Genomic DNA, 27,461 nt, shown 5'->3' with positions numbered 1-27,461 from the left:
AGTTCCAGGATACAAGTGCTCATGAAAATCAAATACCAAGCTTGAGGAGGCAATGTCCTTCCCAGGGCCCTTTACAGGGCGGTATTTGCAAGCAAGCAGATTTACCTTTCCACTGGTCCACCTTCTTTCTCCTACTATCTGATTTGTTCTTCCTCAAGTATGCATTCTGTGGTAACCTTGGGCTTGTTCTCTTTTTGATAGTATCTGCGGATGATGGGAGTGCATCCAATGACCCATTTCCTGGCCTGGTTCCTGGAGAACATGGTTGTGTTGACCGTAAGCAGTGCTGCTCTGGCCATCATTCTGAAAACAAGTGGCATCTTTGCACACAGCAATGCCTTTATTATTTTCCTCTTTCTCTTGGATTTTGGGATGTCAGTCGTCATGCTGAGCTACCTCTTGAGTGCATTTTTCAACCAAGCTAATACAGCGGCCCTTTGCACCAGCCTGGTGTACATGATCAGCTTTCTGCCCTACATAGTTCTATTGGTTCTACATAACCAATTAAGTTTTGTCATTCAGACATTTCTGGTAAGTAAGTTGTTTTGTAAAAATACAAAATAAAACAAAACTGCAATCTATCTAACAAAACAAGACCAACCACCCTCACCTTTTCAATTTGTCATATTCATATCTACATGGGTTTTCTGATATCTGCTTTTTAAAATCTTATCTACAAATGTAAACCATTGAAACTGCAGTGTTTTTGCTGGACAGCAGCCCATTAAGAATATCCAGTTTTTACGTAACAGAGACTTTCTGCAGACTCTGGAAAATAAGCAGCATTCTTAAGGAAGCATATAACTTTATTTTCTCTTTCTTTCATGCATGGAAAATAATAGATTTCTAAAGATATTTTAGAAGCAAAAAATCAGCATTTTTTCTTGAAGCATTATGAATTACATCACATTGAGTAGAAAAATCTCTCCGTTAGCAACGTCAGAGTCACTCGTCCATTTAAAATGTACCTCCTAAAAAAGTATGATAACACTTTCAGGTCTGTAACATCAAATACGTAGAACACAAAAAATGTATTCATTATTTTATGACAATTGCTGGCAAGCACAGTGCCTGAAACATAGTAGGAACTCAATCAAAGTGAGGGTGAGCCATCCCTATTAAAATGATCTCTTCAGAGAGCCAGTGGCGTCACTAAACACTTGCACTGCGCTCAAGACTATTCTCTCCAATAGGTCAAGTGACTTCCTAAAATTGCAGTCTGTTGAGAGATATGACAGAGTCTTAACAGAGACTTTGGGGAAATGTCAAGGAGACTTAGATCACAGGGCTGCTCGGGGTATTTAAAGGCCCTTAAAAGTCCTTTTGTCCAGCACAGGATTCATGAAAGCCCCAGTGCTTCACTCACTTATTGGGAGCAGAACACCTTCTCTGCTCATTTAGGGCCTAGAGTAAAATATTTATATGAAAGCCAACTGATTTTTCTTCAACTTCAATAAATGATTCAAAGCTCTCTGGTTTCTACTAACCATGTACACACAACATAGATACACATGCAGAATGAAAAAGTGGTTATATTCCATCAGTGTTTTATCTATTGATATGTGTTCATTGGTGTTGATTGGCTTATGTCACATTTGTAAAAATTCATAACCAATAATTTCATATTAGTGTTAAGTAGATGTTTTCAGAATAATTAACACAAATGGGACCATTCACGGTCCTTCCCCATATACTCCTTGTACATAGAAAAGGAGTCATCTACGATCTGACCTAATTTTCAAATGGTGGTGTTTTTAATTTTACCTTGGTTCTTATATTTGTGGGTTCTATGCATATAAAATTTGATTTTCTTTTTACATATTCAAATGCTTTTTAGCAAATAAAAAATATCTAACTCAGGTACACTGTATTTTTTAATGTAAGATTTTTTTTTCAATGGGGTTTCTTTCTAACATAAGACCTCTCCACTGAGATAAAATAACATTTTTCTTCAATACGCCTTCTTTCTAGTGTAGAATAGTGTATGTATTCCATCAGACAGCCTGCAGTATGCTCCAGGGCATTCACTTAATAATAAAAAATAGTAAATTGCTCTATTCCATTTTTCACTGTTTTGTGTTACACATTTCTGTGTATGATGCATTGGATTTATGACACTTCAAGCATCTCAGTAAAGAGAAATAATTCCTTTTAATGTTAAAAACTAGCTTGTTATCATGCTTTTCAGAGTGGACTGACATTCCACTAAGTTTTTCAGATTAAAATATTTAAATGACTGCCTGAAGCCATGGTTGGGCGTCATCAGAATGAAAAGTTGTTACAACTTCTCTCTTTGAATTAAGTGTTGTGGATTTTCTGTGTCCCAATCAAACACTAACGTGCAGTTTTTCTTTTCACTCCATCAATCTGTGGGCAGTGCTTTCTCTCCACAACTGCCTTTGGACAAGGAGTATTTTTTATTACATTCCTGGAAGGACAAGAGACAGGTAAGAGCATGCATGTGTAAAAAGTAACTCTCAGTGAATCACCTTTTTGGAAATTAATAGTTATATTGCAAGTGATCCAGTAGGAAGTCTTCATTATCAAGTAGAGCATTCAGAATGAGATTCGGATATCTGGTTTCACTGTTGTATACACCTCCCACTGTCTGGTAGTCCCAGTTTTGAGAACATTTAAGAATAATCATGGCTTCCCTTGCTTCAGACACTATCCAGGTCAACCACCCAGCCAATGCTCGGGTCTTCCTTATAATCGGGTCAGGTGAGTGACCTTCTGAACCTTCCAAGAGTAGGGCATGCAAATGTGTTCATCTGTTAGATCAGGAGTCCCCAACCCTTGGGCCATGGAGCAGTCCATGGCCTGTTGGGAACTGAGCCTTACAGCAGGAGGTGAGCAGCAGGCAAGGGAGAGAAGCTTCGTCTGTATTTACAGGCACTCTCCATTGCTCACGTTATTGCCTGAGCTCCACCTCCTGACAGGTCAGTGGGGGCATTAGATTCTCACAGGAGCCTGAATGTTATGTGAACTGTGCATGCAAAGGTTCACATGGGTGCTTGTGTCACAGAGGTTCACAAACATGCGATAGGTTGCATCATCCTTATGATAATTTAATGCCTGATGATCTGTCACTGTCTCGCATCTCTCCCAGATGGGACCGTCTAGTTGCAGGAAAACCAGCTCAGGGCTCCCACTGGTTCTACATTATGGTGAATTGTGTAATTATTTTATTATATATTACAGTGTAATAATAATAGAAAAAAATGCACAATAAATGTAATGCACTTGAATCATCCTGGAACCATCCTCTATCCCCCAGTCTGTGGAAAAATTGTCTTCCACGAAACTGGTCCTTGGTACCAAAAAGGATAGTACCACTGTGTTAGATGATTGTTGACCTGGGATCTGTCTTCCTAGATCCTCTATCCGTGTTTTCTAGTTTCTCCTTTCTAATTATTCCTTTCACATGACAACCATCCACATATTTGTTGGCTCTCATCTTTACTCCTAGATTTACTAGATCATTCCTGAAGATCAGGATCCAGAAATAAGTCTAATCAGCATAAAATAGAGTGCAGTTATCTCCTACCAATGCAGCCTAAAATGATTTTCTAAAAATCTATTGGCAGCATTTTTTGCTTATATTGAGAATTTGACAACCAAAATTCTAAACCAGAACATACATATATTTCATAGATATTCGTGTGGTTTTGCGGGGGGAGGGGGTGTTTTTGTAAACAGAGGTAAAACACATGCTATAAGTAAAATTTGACTCTAGCTATTGTTGCATTAGCCAGTTAATTTGTACCGGTCTTTGAGTTCTTAGAGTTTTTCAGTAAGACATATTAAAATGTTCTTTTACAGATGAGTAATCCTGAATGATTTCTTCTAACTAACCTTTAGAATAAATTGAATCAAGATGATAGAAACAAAAAATGGTCACTGTTAGACCATTTGAATGTTTTGGTCTAAATTCCAAGCACACAATGATTAAAAAATGTATTTTATTGAACTGTAGCCTGGTACCATAGGGAAATTTAGAAAGGGGAATATTTTTCTTAAATTATATGTTAATCCAGAAATAAATCACAAACATATTATAAGAAAATAATAATTCTTTCCCACCCTAGTTCTCATATATCCTATTTATGTATTTTCCAAGAGCACAGAGAGTTACACAGTTTAGAATTTGGGTTCTCAAGGAGACTTTAAAAATTTTTTTTGAATGCTTATTTTCCTTAAATACAAAGTCCTTTCTACTCAGTAAATAAAACTAGATATGAGTAAGGTGACCTTTAAAACTTTTTAAAGTATTAGATATTAAAATGTAGTTAATGATCACCCCACCTGGTATCATTGAAATAGGTGTAAGATTGCACAAGTTAACATTTCATTTGAAGAGTTATGGCCAGTGGTATTGACCTTCTTTTTGTTTTAGTTCTGTTCAACTTTACTTGAGCTTCCAGAAGTAATGAACTCATTGTGACAAAATCTACTGTAAAAGAGCTTGTGCAGTTCTAACTCTGACCTTTTTCTTCCTGCTAGGGATTCAGTGGAATAATATGTACCAGGCTCCAGAACAAGGGGGCATGACATTTGGCTGGGTTTGCTGGATGATTCTGTTTGATTCAAGCCTTTATTTTTTGTGTGGATGGTACTTGGGCAACTTGATTCCTGGTAAGAATTTTGCACTTTATAAGATAACAAAATAAATTGTAAAAACAGTTTGAATTAATATGCACCAATATTAGAATAATCATTTATTCTTTAAGGAAGATCCAGAAAGGGAAGTCTCAGGATGTATTTTAAAAGGAGCTGTACATTTTTGAGAAAAAATGTGATGCTTTTGTTTCCTGAGTGGAAGGTGAAAGGCCACGTGAGGGGTTAGCCAGGATGAAGTAAGCATGAAAACTGACCAGGCCCACCAATCAGCTCCCAACAAGTGGATTTCAGTCTACACAGAAAATATCCTGGTTTCCTAGATAGAGTGTTTCCCAACATGCATGAGGGGTGAGGGCAAGAGAACCTGGGGGCCCATGGTGCTGCAGGCTCCCAGACAGCAAAGAGGTCAGGTGGGGTGGGGGTCGGGGTGCTCAGAGTGCCTTGGGCAGAAAGTCACTCCTAGTGGGAGTCTAGGGGCCAAGCGCTCAGCCAGCGGCAGGTCAGCAGGTGGCAGGGAGAAGCAGGCAGAGCCTAAAGGCAGCTAGGCAGGGTGGGCTGGGACTGAGGGGCCATGTTCAACCACAGGACTTTCAGTGTTGTCACGGATATGGGGTTTCCCAAATGTGGCGCACTTTTTTCCTGGTGTGGCAGGCATGCCCCAGAGGTCTGGAGGACAAGTGTATCAATGGCCAAAAAAAAAAAAAAAAAGCCACTAATGGTAATGGGTTTTCCTAGCTGTTTTGGGAGGAAAAGAGGCATGCATACTTTACCTTTTTGGTTCAGGTCCAAAAGAGCAGAAATAGCACTTTAAAATTATTTATTTTATTTTTTAGAGATAACACTTTAATAGGGGTGTATTTTCTTGCTGAAATTACTTGCAACCTGGTTCTATGCTTTTCAAGGCAAATAGCATCTAACTAAATTAAAATTTAAAATGTAAAAAAAAAGATTCTAATCTTATACAAATGAAAATGGAGGGATAGAAGGAAAACAAACGCTGTTCATTCTGTTTATGAAAACACATTCCAGATTTGAAGAGCTCATGAATCATTTAGGGATGGGTAAGCATAAAAATAATATGGGTCACTGAAAAGATCATTTTACACAAAAGTAGGAATATATGGCCCTCAACAGGTAGAGAGAGAACATAAATTGGAAACGTGATTTATTCAGGAAAAACTTAGACTGCATCGTCTTGGTACTTTGAATAAAATTTAAGAAAATAAAACTTAAGAAATAAGATTCTAGGAAATAAGAGATTTAAAAAAATGAGTTGAGAAGGCCAAGGTTAGGAAGTTGGATGAGAAGCAATTGACTATTGAGAAGAAGCAAAAATAGCATAAGAAAGTAATGTTACAAAATACATCTGCGATATCAATTTAAAATACAAAAGACCAGCAAAAAAGTCTACTCTCTGCAACATTGAGATGAAGATAAAATGTGTCCTGGGACCCAGAATGATCTGATTTCTCCCTCAACCATCAGCATCTAAGGCAAGAGGCTCCTAGGGGTAGTATTTTTCTACATTATAATAAAGCAAAGGAACATTGTATTCAGCTGAGACTTTCGCTCTGAATCCCACTGTGGAATTCTAAATTGAAAAGTTTTAAAAGAGACTGAGCCTTGAGGTGGATGTCTGGTGTGCAGAGGGTTCACTGTCTAGGTCATATTTGAAGGGAAGAAAAGGGAATTGGGGGTACACTCATGGAAGAAGGTAATTGAACTCAGAAAAGCTGAGTGATGGTGAGAATGTCCCCACCAGTGGGACAGTATTGAGTCATTCCCTATCCTGTGGGTCAGGGGATGTTTGGCTAAGCTGGTGGCTTTTAAGGAGAAATTCTTCCTAAAAGTTCAGTGAGGTTAACTTGAGGCTCAGAAGAAATTTAAAAAAAATCGTTTTCCTCAGGGGACCAGGAGATTCAAGTACTGGATTTGGTAATCTTTTGGAAGTACGTTGGCCATCTGAACCATGCCACATTTGGAACTCACGTATATTCGACTGGGGAAACCATCATCTTCTGTTCCCTCTTTCATCTCCTGTCCTTCCATTTCTTCAGACTCCTAATTCCCTGCCCTCCCATTAGGTTAAGGTTAAACCAACAATCCACCATCTTCATACACTCACGCCACAATCCTGCAGTCTCACAATATGGGTCATGATTAACGTCTACCCAATATGTTAAATTTGAGCTACTTCAGAATCAGCTCTCACCCTACCACATCCAACTGGAGTAAAAGATCTCCTGATTTTACTTCGCAAGTCTCCCTTAAGTTCACTCGGATGTACCTTTTCTAGGGAACGTCTCCATGTTTTCATCAGGCCATACAAAGTGTTCTGTGACCTCTAATGAGTTACGATTCCCAGTTACATTGGATCCTACACCCTGCAAAGGGAAGTAAATGCAGGAGGCCCTCAATCCACCTCTGAATGGCAGACACTCATTTCAACATTTTGTTTAGTGAATTTAGAGTGGTGGGTTTTATATTTTCTCTTTGTGATTGTAACACTAATTTTACCTACCAGCTAGTTAGGAAAAAAGATCAGAGTCTATTATAGAATTTAAAAAAATCAAAGCTCGAACATATTTATAACACATATTTAAAAATTCAAAGGCATAGAGCTGAATAAATATGTCAATAAAGATTTTTGAATTTATCACAAAATTCAGATTCTTTTGTTTCGAAAGCTAAAAATAAGAGTTGGCAATTTGCATATTCCCAAATTGCACAACGTATTTATTTTCCACTTTGACAAAGTCTGCCGATAATAACAAGGAATAAAATTGCCAGACACTATTGATGGGCTTTCAGATCCATAAAGAGGGTTATAATTTCTAGGAGCTCTTAGACCCAATACCCTCTTTTTAAGACAAATATTTTATATTACCTCCTTTACTCTCTTGAAATGAAACTTATAGATAATGAAAACTACCTGTGTATGAGTCTTAAAATTAATGTAATTTTAAAATTTTAGTATAAAAGAGAAATAGAAAGTAATTTATAATAAGATAACATGTAAATTCTCAGTGCTCAGGCAAGAATTCATTAGAACACAGAATGAGATATTCAGCTGCTTACATTTATTTGGAATAAGTTCGGATTTAAAAGAAGGAAATTGGTTGGAAGCCATTTGGTACTAAAAGGAAAGAAAATGCACAAGTAAAGAGTAATGTAGACACTAGAAGTAAAGCTAATGTTAAGTAATACTAGATCAGATTTATTGGTATGCGATTAAAAGATGAAAATAACTTCAACTGAAGTAGGAAAAATGTGGGAAGAAATATTATACACTAATGAGGTGAATAAAATAATGATATTTTTGTAAATGACCTGGGTCTTACTTAAAAGTAATAAGGAAATTCCCTGTGTTAACACATGGGGCAGGTAATGACAAAACATAACAGAAGATCCATTTCCTGTCTTATGATTCTATCTCATTTCAGTCTCTCCATTCAGCCTCCAGTCTTTTAAAGACTTTGGAGATCTATTCTTTAGTAGTGACAGGAAATAGAGGACTGATTGGACAAAGGAATAATATTAATAATATGAGAGGGTTTTATAGAGAAGCCAAGGGAACAGCATCAAAATAAGATTGAAAAGTAATAGGGAGCCTCATGTTAATCATTTCAATGTGTAATTTTTACCAGATGGTCTTATTTTGCTATACAATTTTAAAAAATACATATATATAGAATGACAATGTAACATAGTTACTAACCCTTATTAATACAATTTAGTACATTTTCTGAATTTCTACTAATTTAAATATATCTGTTTTTAAGTTTATTTAAAGCAATCTTCACATCTTTTGTCATGTATTTGGGTATAATGGGGCAGAATGAAGATTGATACAGTCATACTGCATTGCAAACTTGAAAGCAGTGAGTGACATCACTATTGATGGCATGGTTTTCCAAAACAACGAACAATTTCTACTTTAAACAATAATCTTCCACTGGTTTACACAGTGGTTGAATTTCTGAAAAATTTAGTGTATACTGAAACTGCATAGAAACTTTGAGTTTATATGTCCTAGGCTCAATAACCATGCAACACTTTGCATTTACACCACTGGTCAGGCTCACAGAAGGCAAGTCAAGGACATTTCTTTGTTGCACTTTGGAGGATATTGACTAACCCAGGCATCTGCACCCTAAAGGCAATTGTACCATCCCCATTGTATTAATCCTACTTTTTTATTTTCTGTATTTCTGAGGCTTTGACTGGAGTTGAAGGGGTGCAGTTACTGACCCTAGAGGGACTGTTCCTTCCAGGGATAGCCAGTTCCTAGCCATAGTGAAGGACTCACCTGCGGATGTGTCTTTCACATACAACAAGCCAATCCAGAGCCCACACCCCTACCAGTATGGGGTGCTCACACTCAGGGCCACTGTCTACCTGGCCTGATGAGCCCAGGGCAAGGTACCAGCCAACTAGGGACAGGCTCTCTCCCCAAGAGCCTGATGAAATTACTCACACTAGTTAATTAGAAACGTACTTGCCCTTCCTCACATGTTGCTTCCCTTGGAAACCACAGTAAAGGCTCTTGTTCACATTCCCACAACACCCCTCCCTACTTCCCCTGTCTCCTGACTGACACTGGTGCTTCCCTGTGTGACCCTGTGTGGTGTGTCATGCCTCCTTCTCTTGGGGTCTGTGAGTAACAAAGTATAGTTACAATGACAGTTAGCTCCTGATTTGTTGGCATCACTATACTTGAGTAATAATGAAATCTACATTGTAAAACACTGTTCCAAAGTCTCCTGTGGGTAGGAGGGTGTCTCCAAATGAGAGGTAGGAGACAGGTGAGAAATTTCTCTCTTTTGCTGTGTCACACACACACACACACACACACACACACACACACACACACACTCCATACCCCAAACAAATGCTTTTCTCTCCATTTTCTTTCTTTGTTTTAAAGTGACCCGGTGAGTATGACCCCAGCATTTCTCAGCCCCGCTGTCTGACTGGGAGACTCTATAGATCCAGCATCAGATCATTTTCTGGCCTGCAGGGCTCAGCATCAACTGGAGGTCTCCACGCTTGAGTCAAGAGCTCACAAGCAAACATCTGGTCCTCTCAAAGAGTTTTCATTGCATAAACTCTTTTTATATGCTTCCAATTAAATTTGATTCTGCTCGATCTGTCTAATTTCATTGACTTCTTCTTTTATCACTGTCAGTTTTGCGGGGCAATGCTAATTAGTTTCCTGGCCTGCATAAGCCAGCAGGCAGTTCCCCTTGAGGAGAAAAGCTTGGTGTAAATGGAGGGCCTTTGCACGTATTAATGTGCCCAATTACATCTGGTAATGTGAGCAGGTTGTATGTGCTTCTAGAGTGTGCACATAAACCAAGTTTGGATTTATAAGCAAAAGCCGATTGCAGAGGCAAGCCAAAGAGCTGAATGGCCTCCATGCCAACTTGCATCTGGCTGCTGTCTGCTTTTGTTAGATTAGTAGATTAATTAGGAGGTTTTAAAAGTCCAGACAGATTACGGCTGAGATGGTTTAATTAGCAAAGCAACCCTTAATATTCAATTTATTTCTAATTTATTTTTTCCTAACTCTGGAATGTCTTTCATAGTTTGTTTCTACTTCTCATCCCTGAAGCCATTACCTTAGATCAGGCCTCACTGTGCCTGATCTGGACTTACAGCGAATTACAGTGCCCTTGTAACTCATTCCCACTCCTCTAGGTATCCCCAACCCCAGTACCTCACCTCTGCACCCTACCTCCGTGTTGACACAAAGTTATCTTTTTAAAAAATAGACCAAATGGACCATGTCCCTCCCCTGCATGACAGTCTTCCCCAACTCCAAAATGTTTAGAGGATAACTAATATCCTCAGTGGCTCCCAGGCCACCTGAACCTGCTCTGCTGCAGATTCATGCCTCTCTCTCTCTATTCCTGTTGTGCTGATGGGGAGTTGGGGGGCAGTCTCCAATGTACCCAGCACACCCACACAGGGTAGCCAGATAAAATACAGGGCACCCAGGTGAATTCAAATTTCAGATAAACTACAAATAATCTGGGGGACATATTCATACTCAAACATTACTTGTTGTTTGTCCGAACTTCAAAATTAATTGGACATCCTGTGTTTGTGTTTTCTGAATCTAGCATCCCTCCCAGCATCTCTGTCTTTTCATTCTCGCTCCTTTTTCTTGGGTTGAAGGGCCTGCTTTTGTTTTGCATAGGTGGAAACCCTACAATGACAATATTGTCTTGCGTTTTTCTCTCAATGATTTTTTTTTTGGTCATCTGTACTAGAATGAAGGTCCTAAGATGGTGCAGTCTCTGCCTGATTCATCTCTGTGTCCATCATACCACTAGAGGGTGTGACTAGTTGATTTCTGTTTGATGACTGACATCTCCCTGGAATAGGAAGGTGTAAACCGGAGAACAGAAGGGCAAGGGATACGATGTTCCAGATCTAGGGGACTTCTGCTGTGTTCCTTCGTCGCTGTGCTGAGGCCTCACCTGTCCTGCTCATTCTAGGGCTGACAGCTGGAACTGTGAGCCCTGGGAGATGAGCCAGAGTCTGTCCTCCTACCTCTGTACAAAATGCTCATTTCTCAGCAAAGCATCTCCCACAGTAAGTCAGGGCTGCAGTAAGGTGTCATTTCCCAAAGACTCAAGTGAGAAAACAAGGACATAACTAATAAAGAGTAATGACTTAGCTCCATTGCAAGAAACTGGTAACTCCTGACATTGTTGCAGTTGCCTATGTGTGCATGCTTGTGTGTGTGTACGTGTGTGCATGTGCTGCATGAATATGTGCATGTGTACATGTGTGTGAATGCCTGTGTGTGTGCATGTGTATGTGGGTATGTGTGTGTCACACACACACGTATGGTGATCCTCACTTTTAGTCATGGCCCAAAGTTTGAAATCATACTTATCTTTGTACAACTTCCACTTGTATCGAAGTGAAGCAGAGCTGAGGCTTGCTTCAGGATTTCCTTGCGTACACTCACAATGTGAAGGTGTTCAATGACTTCATTTGGAACAGGCAAATTGTGCCTTATTTCACCTTTAGAATGTGCATGTGTGAAATATTCTTTTCTCCCCTATGGTTCTGAAAACTTGAGCTGTAATACATCAGACAGATATGTGTTTATTGTAAAATGTTTGAAAAGTTTATGGAGAAACAGGAAAAATTTTTGAGGAAGCAGAAAAAAAAATTCAATTATCTCTGATTTCACTAACCAGAACTAACATTTCTCAGGCTTTTTCCAGACAGTTTTCTGTACCTAGTTGGGTTCATACTATATATGTAAATTTCCCTCTATGTTTTTAAAAAATATTTTTGTCATAAGCATTTATCCACATCTTTGAAAGTACTGTTAATGGCTGCTCAATATTTCATCAAATGAAAGTAATAACTTCCTGCACCTTTCTCTTACTTTGCAAGTTTAAATAATTTTTGCTTTTTCTATGTTCAGATGTACGTTCCCACTTTTTCACTGTGTCATCTAGAGTCCCGGAATTTTAATTACTAATTCAAATATATAAACAGTTAAAGGCATCCGGATCCCATTGCCTACTGTCCTTGCTAAGGGTGGTGTCCACTTAAGCTGCGACTGAGTGTGGTTGCCTGGGAGGCCTCTCAGCCCAAGACCTGCAGCTTTGTGAGAATAATCTTCCTGATGTGTTTGCTCGCTTTCTATCTCCTTTGATTTCCACACACTCATTGTTCATGTATGTATCAACAGGGGCTTATTGTGTAATTGGTGCTGGAAGAAACTGTGCTTCTTTCTTGTTGTAAAAGGCAACCCAAAGCATCCTCATGGCTGCACTTGCGTATTCAGACAGGCAGGAGATGCTAGAGGAGAGGCTAACCAGTGTGTAGCTTCGGGAGCCACCAGCTGTGCATCACTGGGCAAGCCTTTCTGTTCCTCCTTTTCTTATTGGGAAGGTAGAGGTGATAATTGTACCTGACATGTTGGTGGTCACAGGACTGTGTGAATTAATACAACCAGATACCCTGGACAGTGCCTGGAACAGAGTGAGTGGGATGCTGGCTGTGATATGACCTGATTATCCAGCTGCTACTCATCCTTTTCCTACAGAGGGATGGTTATTGCTTTGCAAGGTTCTTGGAGGACGCCTGCCTGCATTAATTTTCTCAGCCTGCAACAACAAAGTACCACAGACTGGGTGGCTCAAACAACAGGAATGTATTGTCTCACAATCCTGGAGGCCAGAAGTCTGAGATCAAGGTGTAGGCCTGAGTATGTGGGTATATGTATGGGCTGGTTTTTCCCAAGGCCACTCTCCTTGGCTTGCAGATGGCATCATCTCCTTGTGTCGTTCCTGTGTATCTGTGTCCAAATTTTCTTTCATGAGGACAGCACTCACATTGGATTAGTCCTCGCCCTTGTGACTTCATTTTGCCTTAATCACCTCTTTGAAGACCGTGTCTCCAAATACAGTCACATTTTGAAGTGCAAGGGGTTAGAACTTCAACCTGTGAAACCTGGGGAGACACAACTCAGCCCACAAACAACAGTGCTACTCCTGACACCAGCTCAACAGCTTCTCTTCACTTTATTTATTTATTTTTTTGTAACTTTTAAGTGCAGGGGTACATGTGCAGGTTTGTTACATAGGTAAATGGTGTCATGGGAGTTTGTTGTACGGATCATTTTGTCACCCACGTGTTAAGCCTAGTACCCATCAGTTATTTTTTCTCATCCTCTACCTTCTCTCACCCTTCACCCTCCAAAAGGCCCCAGGGCATGTTGTTCCCCCTCATGTGTTCTCATCATTCAGCTCCCACTTATAAGTGAGAACATGCAGTATTTGATTTTCTGCTCCTTTGCTAAGGATGTTAGCTTGCTAAGGATAATGGCCTCCAGCTTCATTCATGTCCCTGCAAAGGACATGATCTCAGTCCTATTTATGGCTGCATGGTAGTCCATGGTGTCTATGTACCACATTTTCTTTATCCAGTCTATCATCGATGGGCATTTAGGTTGATTCCATGTCTTTGCCATTATGAATAGTGCCACAAAGAACATGTGTGTGCATGTGTCTTTATAATAAAATGATATATATTCCTTTGGGTATATACTCAGTAATAGGATTGCTGGGTCAAATGGTATTTCTATCTTTAGGTCTTTGAGGAACCACCACCTGTCTTCCACAATAGTTGAACTAATTTACACTCCCACCAACAGTGTATAAGCATTCCTTTTTATTCACAACCTCAGCAGCGTCTGTTAATTTTTGACCTTTTAATAGCAGCTTTTCTGACTGGTGTGTGATGGTATCTCATAGTGGTTTTGATTTGCATTTCTCTAATGATCATTGATGTTGAGGATATAATATGAGCATATGATTTTTCCATATGATTGTTGGCCCTATGTATGTCTTCTTTTGAGAAGTGTCTCTTTATGTCCTTTGCCCACTTTCTAATGGGGTGTTTGTTTTTTGCTTAATTTATCTAAGTTCCTTATAGATGTTGGATATTAGACCTTTGTCAGATGCGTAGTTAAGCATCCCTATACAGCAACAATAGTCAAGCCCAGAGTTAAATCAATAACAAACTTCCATCCACAATTACCATACACACACAAAATGCCTAGGAATACAGCTAACAAGGGAGGTGAAAGGTCTCTACAAGGAGAACTACAAGCCACTGCTCAAAGAAATCAGAGATGACAAGAACAAATGGAAAAACATTTCATGCTCATGGATGGGAAGAATTAATATCATTAAAATGACCATACTGCCAAAAGCAGTTTGTAGATTCAATGCTATTCTTGTTAAACTACCATTGATATTCTTCACAGAACTAGAAAAAAATGTTTTAAAATTCACATGGAACCAAAAATGAGCCTGAATAGCCAAGACAATCCTGAGTGAAAAGAGCAAAGCTGGAGACATCACACTACCTGACTTCAAACTATACTACAGGGCTACAGTAACCATAACAGCATGGTTCTGGTACAAGAACAGACACACAGACTAACAGAACAGAGTAGAGAACCCAGAAATAAGAACACACACCTACAACTATGTGATCTTCAACAAACCTAAAAAAACAAGCAATGGGGAAAGGATTTTCTATTTAATAAATGGTGTGAGGATAACTGGCTAGATATATGCAGAAAATTGAAACTGAACACCTTCCTTACTTCCATATACAAAAATTAATTCAAGACGGATTAAAGACTTAAATGTAAAACTCAAAACTGCAAAAACCCTGGAAGACAACCTAGTCAATACCATGTAAAACTCAAAACTATAAAAACACTGGAAGACAACCTAGTCAACACCATTCAGGACATAGTCACAGACAAAGATTTCATGACAAAGATGCCAAAAGCAATTGCAAGAAAAGCAAAAATTGACAAATGAGATCTAACTAAACTGAAGAGCTTTTGCACAGCAAAGGAAACTACTGACAGAGTAAACAGACATTTCTCCCATTCTATAGAATGGGAGAAAAATTTTGCAAACCTTCCCTTTACTTTCAAAAGGTAATGGATACATGTGCTCGCCTTTTAGTGCCTGAACATCTCTTTCTATTTTTTGATTAGAAAGTGCAAGGGCTTGCATATCTCTCTTCTGCTTGATGATCAAAGTGCTGTAATAGTCTTTATCTAGGCCTTTTTAATTCTAATCAGTTGTAGAATTTAGGCCTTTAGGTAAGTTGCATTCATCAAACTTAAACTAGAATGGATGTGTTAAAAGAAAATTGGAAAGTGTTAATAATGAAATCCCTTCTCATTTCAGCATGTGATGAGGGCAAAGTGAATGTTAAACGGGCTGAAATGAATTTGGAGAATACTTTTGAAGAATGATAATATGTTTCATATGGAAATGTTAGCATTATGAATTATTCTTCTTTGTGGACGTTTCAATTGATTAATCCCCTCATGCACTTAACTCATGCTCTTCCCCTTGTTTAGGAATCCTTGCAAACATCAAAGATAGACAAAAGAAGAACAATGATAAAATAGAAGGGCAGTGCGGGACAAGGTGACACTTTACTCTGGGAATATTCAGCAATTATCCAAAAAGCATTTATTGAACCCCTACTCTAAAGATGTCTTGGGGGAAGTGGATGAGAGGGGCTTTTAGCACATGGCCGTGGATCAGACTGAGAAGGGAGAGTTAGGGCTCCACTGCAAAGCTAATAGCTGTGCCTTGGGATATCACTTTTTTGTATATGGGACATATATTAAAAATACTAACATGGAATGACATGTTATATTAATTACTTAAGATATTCTAATACAGTACCTTCATCTAAATAAAAAAATTAAACTAATTTTAATTGTCTCCTCTTTCAGGAACATTTGGTCTACGGAAACCATGGTATTTCCCCTTTACTGCCTCATATTGGAAGAGTGTGGGTGTCTTGGTGGAAAAAAGGCAATATTCTCTAAGTTCCAGTCTGTTCTCCTTCCATGAGAACTTTGACAGTAAAGGTTTGTAAGAAGTAGAATTATTAGATGCATATATTTTTCCTCTGACCCATTTTGTTTTTGGTTTTTATTGTTTTTCTCGTCCAGCCTTTGCAAGTGTGTGCTGATTCGTAGACAGACTTATATTTAGGCTGTCTTGGGCTGGGAAACAGCTACAAGGCCAAGATGTGAGGCAGTATGCCCTGACAGTGTTTGTTCTGTGAAATCCAGGAACCCCAGGGAGTTCCCATTATTTGTTATTTAGCATCCTTCCCTGTATGCATTATGTGCATTTGTGTGTATATTACAATTTAGTAAAATTGAAGTGTTAGTCCCAAAATGAATATGTGTAAGAAATAAAAGCAAAGATGGGCAGCTACCCTATGTAAAGCACTTTAAAATTTTTAAGTGTTCTCACCCATGCTGGTGTATTCAGTGTTCCTGTGTGAGGCAGAATATCACTGTCCCTTACAAATAGGGATTGTGGTTCTCAGGAGATAGGGGCAGGACTGTGCCTGTGCCTCTGCAGTCCAGAGTCATGGCCTATTCCTGCAGGTGCAGGCACAGGGCACCTCTGCCAAAGGATGAATTCATAGGCTATCTCCATGGAAACAGAGATGCATCACTCAGAGATAAACAAGCTCCCATCATGGTGGGTTTAGATTACAAGTCAACATTGTACTCTAAACAATCTAAATATTTTTCTGAATTATGAATCTTTTAGAAAATGTGGAACACATCGACAAGCACCTATCCATTCTCACCTCCTCAGGAGACTGTTTCTCATGAACATTTTTTGTGTAACTAATCTGCCTGTTGTTTTTTCTCTACTTAAACCAAAATACATGTGTGTGTTTTTATTTTTATTTTTATTTTTTTACAAAATGGTTATCATAAGGGTTCAAAACTTTGTAATCAGTGATATCACTTAATGTTTGCCATTATGTAGTCTGCTTCTTGGTCTTGCTAAAGAAAGATTTTTGAGTTGATTTGTATGCTTCACAGAGCTGGAATTCAATTTCAAAGCAGAACACTGAATTAATAAATATGAGCATGATCTTCAGGGCTTTTGAAGTCTTTTCACAATGAATTTTCGTCTCTCTCACAGGGTCATCACAGCAAAACAGGGAAGGAGAGCTTGAAGGAAGTCCCCCGGGAGTCACCTTGGTGTCTGTGACCAAGGAATATGAGGGCCACAAGGCTGCAGTCCAAGACCTCAGCCTCACCTTCTACAGAGACCAAATCACCGCCCTGCTGGGGACAAATGGTGCCGGGAAAACCACTATCATGTGGGTCCCATTTTACCCTTATCAAACATTGGGCATTAGATTCTTAAAATGTCAGTTTTCCTGTGAGACAGAAGGTTTGATTTTTTTTCCTTTTTTAAGAATTTTGAGTCTCAGTACAGAGTTTAGAGACACAGGTGAAAGGCAGAGCCCCTCATGAGTGCCCGTGTGAGAGAGGCCCTGTGTCCTCAACCGCACAGGTGCACTGTAGGCCTGGAGCCCTGTCAAAGGGGTAAGGTGGATAGCTTTTTAAAAGCCTTAATTCTTGTATTTTCTACAAATAATTTATCATGTTGTACTTTAGTCTTTGCAAGTTCTTTGGCACTTTCAGCATTTGTCCCATTAAGTATCATCTTGCTTGCATATCTGTAGGAAGAGGAATATCACAGTGGTATTTACAATTTTTTTAAACACGTGATTATTTTTCTTTTTCATATTCTGGTTTTTGTGTGGTTCTTTTCTCGTTAAAGGTGGATGTTTGGTTTAGGATCCAATGGCTTTAGATTTGATTAAAGAATCACATCATGTCCTCCCAGAGAAACAAGGAATTCAAACACTCACAGCCTTGGGCTGGCTGTGGAAGTGAAGGTTTAAGGTTCAACTGCTAAAATTATGAAATATCTCTTTTGAACAAATCACTTTCTCTTTTGTTCTTTTTCTCACTAAATATGTAGCATGTGATTAGTTAAAACAATGAGAAGGGCTTTGCCTCAAACTTAATAAGAAAGGTAGAACAATAACACATGAAACTTCAGAAATCTCATATTGAAAAAATAGAAAGAAAGAAAATGGACAGTTTTTATTTGTTCCTCGGATACAGAAATGGACTTGGAAATGAGTCTGAGTGTTTTTTTAGTGTTTGAAAATTGGGAAACCACAAGTTACACCAATAATGACTCAGCCAGACAGCTCCTCTCACCCTGCTTTTACTAAGACACATTTCTTACAAGGAAAACCGGAGCTGTTTGTTTAGTAGAATGATGTGAATTACATTTGGAGTTTCTCGATGATTTCAGGTTCAATGACTGTGTTGCTTTTAGTGTACATTTGTAGTATGTTTTGAGTCATCCTAAGTGGCTGCCTCCACCCGGCAATTCTTAGATGAAAGGCTGAGAGATCAGTCATAGATGGGATCTTCACTATTTAAAACAACCATCTTTGAGACTTCCAGGGAATGTGTATAAACTATTTTATAGTCTCCCCCAGATAGGTTTGAAAATAATATAGCAAAGAGTTTTAAGTTCATTAAGGTTTAATTTTTGCGCAGTAAACAGTATATGTTGATGTGCACAGTTTGATGGGTTTTGACACATTTGGTTAGTGCTGGAATAAGCACCACAAATGCAGAACCTTTCTATGCTGCTCCAAGGTTTCCTGTGCTCTCCTTTGACCCCGGCCTTCATGTGACCACTGATCTGCTCTTTGTCACTAAAAACTAGGTTACTTATTCTAGAATTTCTTGTAAATGGGATCATGTCTGGCTTCTTGTACTCAGCGGACTGTTTTGGGGACCCAGGCGTGGTGGTGGGCCAGCAGCCTGCTTCTTGGGACAACTGAGTGGTATCCACTATATGGAGGCAATTCAGTTTCTTTATGTTTTCATCTATGGGTTGCAATTGAGGTTGTTTCTCTTCATCAGTGATTGCGAACACAGCTGCTGTGAACATTTGTGCATACAGCTTTGTGTCGGCACACATTTAATTTCTCATGTGTGAATACTAAGGTGTGGATTTGCTAGGTCCTGTGGTAGGGGCATGTTTAACTTTTCAGAAATAAGGAACCAATTTAAAACTTAAATAATAAACTTCCTGAAGCGCGGAAGCAGAACCAGGCAATTCTGAGGCTTCTGTTGGTAAAGTCGGTCGTGTGAGCTTGTGGTGGCCGGCTGCTTGAGTTCTTGTGGTTTTAACACACACAGACTATCCCGGGAGCAGTGGAAGGAAGACTGGCTCCACGGTTGGGGCCTAGCTTTGCATCTCTGTTTTGCTTATATTTAATGATGAGGATTTAGGTATATATGTCATTTCTTTAGCATGTTTCCTCATCTGTAAAAAGTTGAATGTTATCATCTTAAAGTCCCATACAACTATGATGCTCTATGATCTCAGTTCAGACTTACAATGGTTCAACTTAATGATATTTTGATGTCATAATGGTGTGAAAATAATACACATTAGGTAGAAACTATAGTCTGAGGACTCATACAGCCATTCTGCTTTTTACTTTCAGTACAATATTCAATAAATTGCAAGGGATATTCAACACCTTATTATAAAATATGCTTTGTGATAGTTGATTTTGCCCAGCTATAGGCTAATGTAAATGTTTTGGGCACATTTAAGGTAGACTAGACAGACTAAGCTGTGATGTTAGGTAGATTACATGTAAATACATTTTGACTTACAATATTTTCAACTTTTGATGGATTTATTGGGACATCACCCAATCAGAAGTCAAGGAGCATTTGTATTTCATGTGGTAGCATAAACATTATGTTAAACTCATATTTTCAAGATCAACCAGCGAACATGCCCTCAAGCTCCTCACGCCTTTTAACTGATTGTGTAAAAACCAGGACAGCAGAGGGTGGAGTGCTCTTGGCAGGATGCATGCGCCATCCTGGAGCTGACTGGATTGCTGACGCTCACAGTATCAGCAATGCATATTCTCCATGCTGTCTTATTTTCTCTGGCAGATCTATGTTGACGGGGCTCTACCCTCCCACTTCTGGAAACATCATCATCAATGGCAAGAACCTACAGACAGACCTGTCGAGGGTCAGAATGGAGCTGGGTGTGTGTCTGCAGCAGGACATCCTGTTGGACAACCTCACCGTCCGGGAACATCTGCTGCTCTTTGCTTCCATAAAGTCTCCACAGTTGACCAAGAAGGAGCTGCATCAGCAAGTCAATCAGTTAGTAAACAGTTGTCTCTGTTCCTTCTGCCTCTGCCCATTGTGTAAGGAAGTGAAGACACTAGAAAGAGACACTTAAAAATCATCTGTGTCTACATTTATAAGAGGAAATGATTAGCAAATGGTTGTTAACTATGGAATTATGACACAACCACCAACACTGAGAATGTCAGAAAAGGCTTCTGTGGGAAGGCATTGAATTTGATCTAATTTGTCTTTGATGTGGGGAAGAGATGAGCACATGTAAGCACAGAGGCTGTTGATGGAAACTTTGTGTATCTAGAGCAAAAGGTCCCTAGGGGTGTCCTGAAATGAAAAGAATTAAAAGGCAACAGGAAAACTGGTTGTCAAGAAACTGATTAGCCTGCCTTCTCTCTCCTTGATCCCTAGGTCTTCCTCAACTCCTTCCTTCCCTCCTGTCTCTCTCTCTCTCTCTCTCTCTCTCTCTCACACACACACACACACACACAAACACACACACACACACACACACACAAGATTAAGAAAAAAAGAGCCTTGTTAGTCATGCCAAGGAGTTTGAACTTCATTGAGCAAGTAGGTGTTCATGAGTGGGGGATTGTGATTAGCCTGAGATCTGGAAGCTCACTCCTGCCAGATCATAGCAGGTACCATGGGAGAGACTGAATACAGAGTGGCCAATGTAGGCAAGAGGTGGTGACAGCCTGATTTATGGTCATGGCGCTATGGTGCATGGGCCAGGAAGGCCTGTATTTGAAGACTATTCAAATTTAGAAGAATCAGGTCATGCTGACTAACTGATTGCACAAGGTAAGGAGCAGAGAAGTCCTGGTAGGGCCACAAAGAATGGTAGGATATTGGTGGGTCCACATGGAGAGCTGAACCCTATATGAAAGTGGAATAGCACAAGGAAGATTTGGAGTTGAGAATGTGTGGGGAGAGGTGGAAATATGTAGGGAGAGGTGGAAAGGAAGTAGGGTATCCAGGATGGGAAGCAAAGTAAAAGCAAGGCAGTGTGCTCTGTCTCGTTGGACACTGATAGAAGTTTAGACCAGAGGTAAAAGGGAGAGACAGTAGGTTCCTGATTAGAGAACAAAGTGGTGTTTGAGGGTGATGACCATGGATTACAGTATGGATTGGAGGGGGAAGTGGAGCAATGAAAGTCAAGGAGAGTAGCTGGAAGTAGAAACGTCAATCCAGTGCTGGGGTCATCGATTCAGCAAACAGTGGTAGTTAAGCAGGCCATCTGTCCTGTGCTGGGCTCTGCCCCATCAGGAAGATGTATGGCTCTGGCCTCCTGGGGCTAGTGCCGTGTTCTTAGCAATTCCAGTGGATGGACTTTGCAAAGCAGAAATTCAACCATGGCATGAGCGTGTGGGGAAGGAGCCCTTGGAGGCAAGTGTGTAAGCATAACTGGTAACAGACTGCACATTCCTAAGAAGAAAATGTGAATGTAATGAATTCTTACAGATTATTGTTATTTTACAATATTTTTGCAAGCTTTACATTTATAAATAAGTATTTACAATCTGCTTTTAATTAAGGTGAAAGCTCACAGGGTTTGGTCGTTAGTTTGTATGGTGTAACCTTATTTCTTTACCACTTTTTCCACTACGTGCTTCAGGATGGTGGAGCTCTACTTTGATGTTTCTAACCCTGGAACACTGAGAAAAAGAGGAATGAGTTTTAAAGTTGTCACACAATCCATGTGCCTTTGGCGATATGACCAGAGACCAAGCAAAACATTTGTAATGAGAATGCTCCATTCCACCCTTCCTTTGCTCGGCCTCTCCATCTGCCATTGCTTGCTTCTCCATCCCTGCTGTTGCAGGTTACCCTGCATCATGTCTCTGCAGAGATGCCAGGGCTGCAGCTGGCCTTCCTGCCTGCTGTCTGCTTCTTCTCCCCTTTCCTCCAGCCCCTTTGGTTCACTTTTGCAAAGCTTGTCTTGCCCCTAAACCCAACCCCCAGCTGTTCTCCCCAGACCATTATCTAGTGTCCTGATGTCCCCTGCTTTCACCACTCCACATGGAGTGCTCCTTAGAAATGTATCCAGGTCCTGACCCTTCTCTGCCCACTGCCCTTCAAGGACTCACATCACTTGGGGTATAATCTAAAGATATGGAGGCCTACAATTGTGTAATTTACATTCTTGTGTCTATTGTCTCAGATTTATTATGAGTGCCCCCTTCCACCTCAAAACCCTCCTCCTTTGGACTATAAATTTATAAGGCCCTGTCAATCTATCTTGGTTTACCTGATCCTTCATTGTGTGGTGCCAGCTGCACTGGTCTTATGGTGGTTCCCTGAGCACACTGAACAGGCCCTTCGCTGCATTTGTGCTGTGATGGGCTCGGCGTGCACCCTGCCTCACTGCCATCCTGGCTCTTCTCAGACACCATCTTAGAGCAGACTTCCTGATCAGAACACCTTCCCGCTTACCCTCCTGAGTCCTCTCTATTTCTCTGGCTCTTATTTAAGACATTTATCATTTCATGACAGCCTCTGTGTATTTGTCTTCTCTTACTTTCCACCAGATAGCAAACCCCTTGACTACAGGGACGTAGTCTGTTTGGTTCACTGTAGTATATTAAGCATTCTTTGAGTTGAATAACTGGATATTTTTTCAATTGTTATTTTTTTATATTTTCCATAAGTTATTGGGGTACACGTGGTATTTGGTTACATGAGTAATTTCTTTAGTGGTGATTTGTGAGATTTTGGTGCACTCATCACTCGAGCAGTATATACTGCACCATATTTGTTGTCTTTTATCCTTCAACCCCCTTGAGTTCAGAAAGAAACCTCAGGTGCAAACAGTGAAGCTGAATAAGCTCTACTGGGGTGTGTGTGAAGTGGGTGCAGGGAGTCAGCTGCCCCTGCTTGTATGCTGAGGGGTCATAGCAGAGGTAATGATTGAGTAGCAGGCTGCAGGATGAGTAAGGATGACCTGGGGTTGACTGCAGTGGGTAGGCTGCAATATGTTACAGCATGTGCAGCTTAGAGGGTCCACAGGCCTCCTTCTTGCAGGCACAGGACAGGCTGGAGAAGCTGGACAACATTACAGAAGCTTCCTAAGCCTTGCAAGATTTTAGGTTTTGTTCTGTAGGCTGTCCATGGGCATGAGGCCTCTGGAGAGTGCTGAGCACCTGGTTACAGTGGCCACCCAATGGTGGGTCACACACTCTCTCCAGTTGCAGGTGGAGAATGAGGTGGGCCGGAGTGAGCCCAAGTCGCGGGGAGAGCTGGGGGCTCCTGCACTAAGAAAAGATTAGGCCAGGAGAGGTCCAGGAGGGTGAGGAGGAAAGGGAGATGCAAACCCAATGGGGAATAAGAGAGGAGGGGGTGTCCATGGGAATCCCCAGATGTCTGGCTCAGGCAAGCATAGTGTTTATTAACATACAGTTGACTCTTGAACAACACAGGTTTGAACCCTGCAGATCTTACTTATATTCAAATGTTTTCAATACAAGTAACACTCAGTGTGTCTACCTCTTCTGCTACCTTTCCATCTCCTCTGCCTGACCTGCCTCACCCACCTTTGAGATAGCAAGACCAGCTCTCCCCTTCCTCCTCCTCCTCAGCCTACTCAACGTGAAGATGACAAGGATAAAGACCTTTGTGATGATCCACTTCCAGTTAGACAATAGCAAATATAGTTTCTCTTCTTTATGCCTTTTTAAATAACAATTTTTTCTCTAGCTTACCTCATTGTAAGCATACAGTTTGTAATGCATATAACATACAAAAGAGGTGTCAACTGACTGTTTACATTATTTGTGGGGCCTCCAGTCAACAGTAGAATATTAGTAGGTAAGCTTTGGGGGAGCTGGAAGTTATACACAGATTTTTGACTGTGTGCAGTGTGGTGCTCCGAGTCCCTGCATTGTTCAAGGGCTAGCTGTGTGTACAGAGAGAGCCTATTTGAGAAGTGGATGAGAGGAAAGTGATGAGTTTGTCTTAGAGATGTGAGTTACAGAGCCTGGAGGTGTCTGATGCTGAGGCCAGCTGTGGTGCTAGGCTCCCACCAGGGCACTGCCAGCCTGTGCTCCTGCCCATGCTGGTTTTTCTTATTTATTACCCTCCTCTCCAGTGCTACCTCAGTTTCCTTGCTGTGCCCAAATCCTGAGATCCTTCAAGGACCAGATCCCTTCTCACCGCGTCCTTGGGATGTTGTGCGGACCACGTGGGCCAGGGCGGGAAAGAAGCACCCTGTGGGCTCTCTCAGATGGCCAGAGGGGCCTTCTGCTTCCAGTCTCACCTCTGCAATGGCTACCTATGTTTTATAAATGAGGACTTTCATTTGTTTAATACCTTTTCTTGTGCCAGCCACTATGGTGGATATGTGCCAGGAACTTACATGAGTGGTCTCATTCAAGTATCTTTTCACTGGGATACAGGAAGGGCAGAGGCTCCGGGAGATGGTGCCGTGCAGCTCGTAGAGGGAAGTCAGGATCTGACCCAGGACTCTCAGGTGCAAAGTGCCTTCTGCTGCCTTTCCTTCAAGCTGGCCACTATGCTGTAGCATGTGGGCATGGCCTCTGGGAAGACAAGACCGACCGGGCGGAGAGAGGGCAGATTCTCTAGCACATTTCTAGCGTTGATGCCCTAATGAGAGTATGGACACCCATTGGGGATTCCAGGAGTCTGAGAAGTGTAGGTGATTGGTTAACAGTTGCTCTCCCCGGGGCTAGTGAATGCATTAGCTTTAAAATGCACTCTCAGAACCTGGCAGGCAGGGCAGGTGGGTCACTAGCAACCCACAGTGGGGAACGTGTGGATGAAGGATCCCTGGTGCATTGTGGAACCTACCTCTGGAGCATTTCTCTTAAAGAAATCTCACCTGAGTAAGGTCAGATTGCACACACTGGATCCTAGAGGGGCCAAGTGAGGCAGTATTATGGACATTCTGTTGGAGATATGAAACAAAACAAGATCACAAACCCAGAATATGGCAGAGGCACATATTACCTAGGGGCTAGGGTCTTAAAGGAGGGCATTGGGGAAAATCACGCTCATGTTACCCCTGAAAATCTTTTAGTGGAGAGCAGCGTTGGAAAGTGACAAACTGGTTCTCTAGAAATGTACCACTGCATTACACAGTTTTATTTTCCCATACTTGGATGGGATCAGTATTTCTGCAGATGATCTCAAGTTGAAATTTGTGGCTGTGTTTAGATACCATGTATACTATAAGTGCATGTGTAGAAAAAGCCAAATCGCCTTCTAGATGGATGCTGACACTGTGAGGGCTATGTGCAAATTAAGCCTGAATTGATGGAAAAAGTCCTTGAGGGACAGAAGTCCATTGTTAAAGTGATGGATTATACTATACATTTTATTTAAATCATCTTTTTTTCTTTTGTCCCCTGCTCAACATTCACATTATTGTCATAATCTCTACTGGAGGGCATTCTCCACTGGAAGGTGGCTGGTTCACATCTCATGCTGTCTTCAGAGAATGGCTGGAAATAGTAATAATGTTAATGACAGTGGACACTTGGAAGTACAGGGAATATATTTAGTTTGTACTATTCAAACCTGTCTTGAATTTGAGTGGATACTTAATGAGAAATAGCTAGGCATCTTATAGACTGTATATTACGAGATAGCAAATTGTCTGTATCCAACCTGATTTTTTAAAACAAGTCATAGGTCACCTATTGTAATTTCAAAAGATATATCTACCCTAGACCACAGTAAACTCTATTGTGATTGAGATTGGGAGCTTAAATCAAACACCTAACAACGCTACATTTGCTTCATCTTACTTGGATGCCAGGCAACCTTAATGATTATCAGCGCACAGCGTGTTACCTAGCAACAAAGCCAATCTGCACAAAAGAAATCAGAATAAGATCATGTTTTAGGACAGTAGTCTTCAATTAGAGAAAGAGAAAACTGCAAACATCTGATTTAGATCCAACATGCTCCCTATTAGTCTCCTGTATCACCACTTGGTTTCCTTAATGTGTAGCTTCATTAAAATGCGAGTTCAAGGGAGGTAGCATCCCTGCTAGAATCTTTAGAGTAAACATGTGTCAAGATTCAGATCATTACTGTTTTGCCCTTAATTTGGCCTAGAGAAGATAAGCATAGTCAAGAGAGGAAATTTGTCAGACCTTTAAGTCAGTGTGATATTGTTATGTAGTTAACATTACCACTTAGAGTTCTGGAGTTCACCATGCAACTCAGGTTGGAGGCACATTTGTTTGATAGTAATGAGATCACAGAGGGCATAAGTGAAGGACGAGTAGAAGAGGGGACAAAGCATATTGATCCCTGGACACTCCAACATGGAGTGTATGGAGAGATGGGGAGAAACCAGCCAAGCAGGCAAGAAAGAGAAACTAGTAGCAAAGGCGGAAGACAAAGACGTGAACCAAGTCCACTAATGGTGAGGGTGTGATCAGACCTTAAATACTGTTAAGGGTCAAGTAAAATGAAGACTTAAAAAAATGGCCTTTGGATTTAGTATGTGGAGGGCTCTAGTGACCTCCAGAAGGCAATTTTAGTAGTGTGAAGGGAATGAAGGTTTTATTAGAGTCAATTAAAGAGATAATGGAAGAAGAGAAATTGGCAGCAGCACATCTTAGGAGTTTTGCTGCAAAAAAAGCAAAGAAATATGATAGTGTCAAAAAGAAAAAGTGAGGTCAAGAGAAAAAGTGCTCCTCTTCCATTCAAAGAATTCAAAGACGGGAATCACAGCAGCATATCTATACACAGATGAGAATGCCCCAGTAGAGAATGAATAATTGGATTGAGCTACAGAGAAAGTGGCTTCCTGGAACACTATTCTGTATGGGACAGGGAAAGGGATTTAAACAAGAGACAAGGGGTTGTCTCTCCTGAGAGCACAGCAGGCTCACTTCCAATGGAAGGACCAAGGGCTGAGTCTGTGAGTGCTTCCATTAGCTTCATTGTTTTTCAAGGTAAAGAGTGCACGCACAGAAGTGATTATAAAGTTAACTAGTCAGAAGAGGAGGCATGGAATTGAGAGCCTGGGGGAGCTGTGTTTGTTAGAAATTACAAGGTCTAGGATGTTACTTGGTTGTGAGTAAATGGAATTGGTGGAGTGAAGGGAGGAGATGCTACATCAAATACTAATAAAATCTCTAAGAATAATGATAAGAGTAGAGCTGAAGAAAGAGACAGTGCACAAGAGCAGATTCAGGGATGGGTAGATGACAACAGCAGTGACAACACCACCCAGCGGTGGATGATAGGCTCAGATGACCTG

The 27,461-nt window shown here is 40.6% G+C and overlaps 1 protein-coding gene across 1 annotated transcript in view; it reads left to right on the top strand.

The window, feature by feature from the left end:
* Positions 1–27,461, top strand: part of ABCA13 (ATP binding cassette subfamily A member 13) — a 502,662-nt gene that overhangs the window by 215,582 nt on the left and 259,619 nt on the right. The window contains exons 33-38 of the mRNA XM_073008854.1: positions 202–531; positions 2,378–2,447; positions 4,504–4,635; positions 15,929–16,066; positions 17,151–17,331; positions 20,024–20,242. Coding sequence (XP_072864955.1) covers positions 202–531; positions 2,378–2,447; positions 4,504–4,635; positions 15,929–16,066; positions 17,151–17,331; positions 20,024–20,242 — 1,070 coding nt within the window. The remainder of the gene's footprint in view (positions 1–201; positions 532–2,377; positions 2,448–4,503; positions 4,636–15,928; positions 16,067–17,150; positions 17,332–20,023; positions 20,243–27,461) is intronic.

This window comes from Chlorocebus sabaeus, chromosome 21 (assembly GCF_047675955.1).
Source record: "Chlorocebus sabaeus isolate Y175 chromosome 21, mChlSab1.0.hap1, whole genome shotgun sequence".
Lineage (NCBI taxonomy): Eukaryota > Metazoa > Chordata > Mammalia > Primates > Cercopithecidae > Chlorocebus > Chlorocebus sabaeus.
The sequence above is the reverse complement of the archived record's forward strand: the minus strand, read 5'-3'. Positions and strand labels throughout refer to the sequence as shown.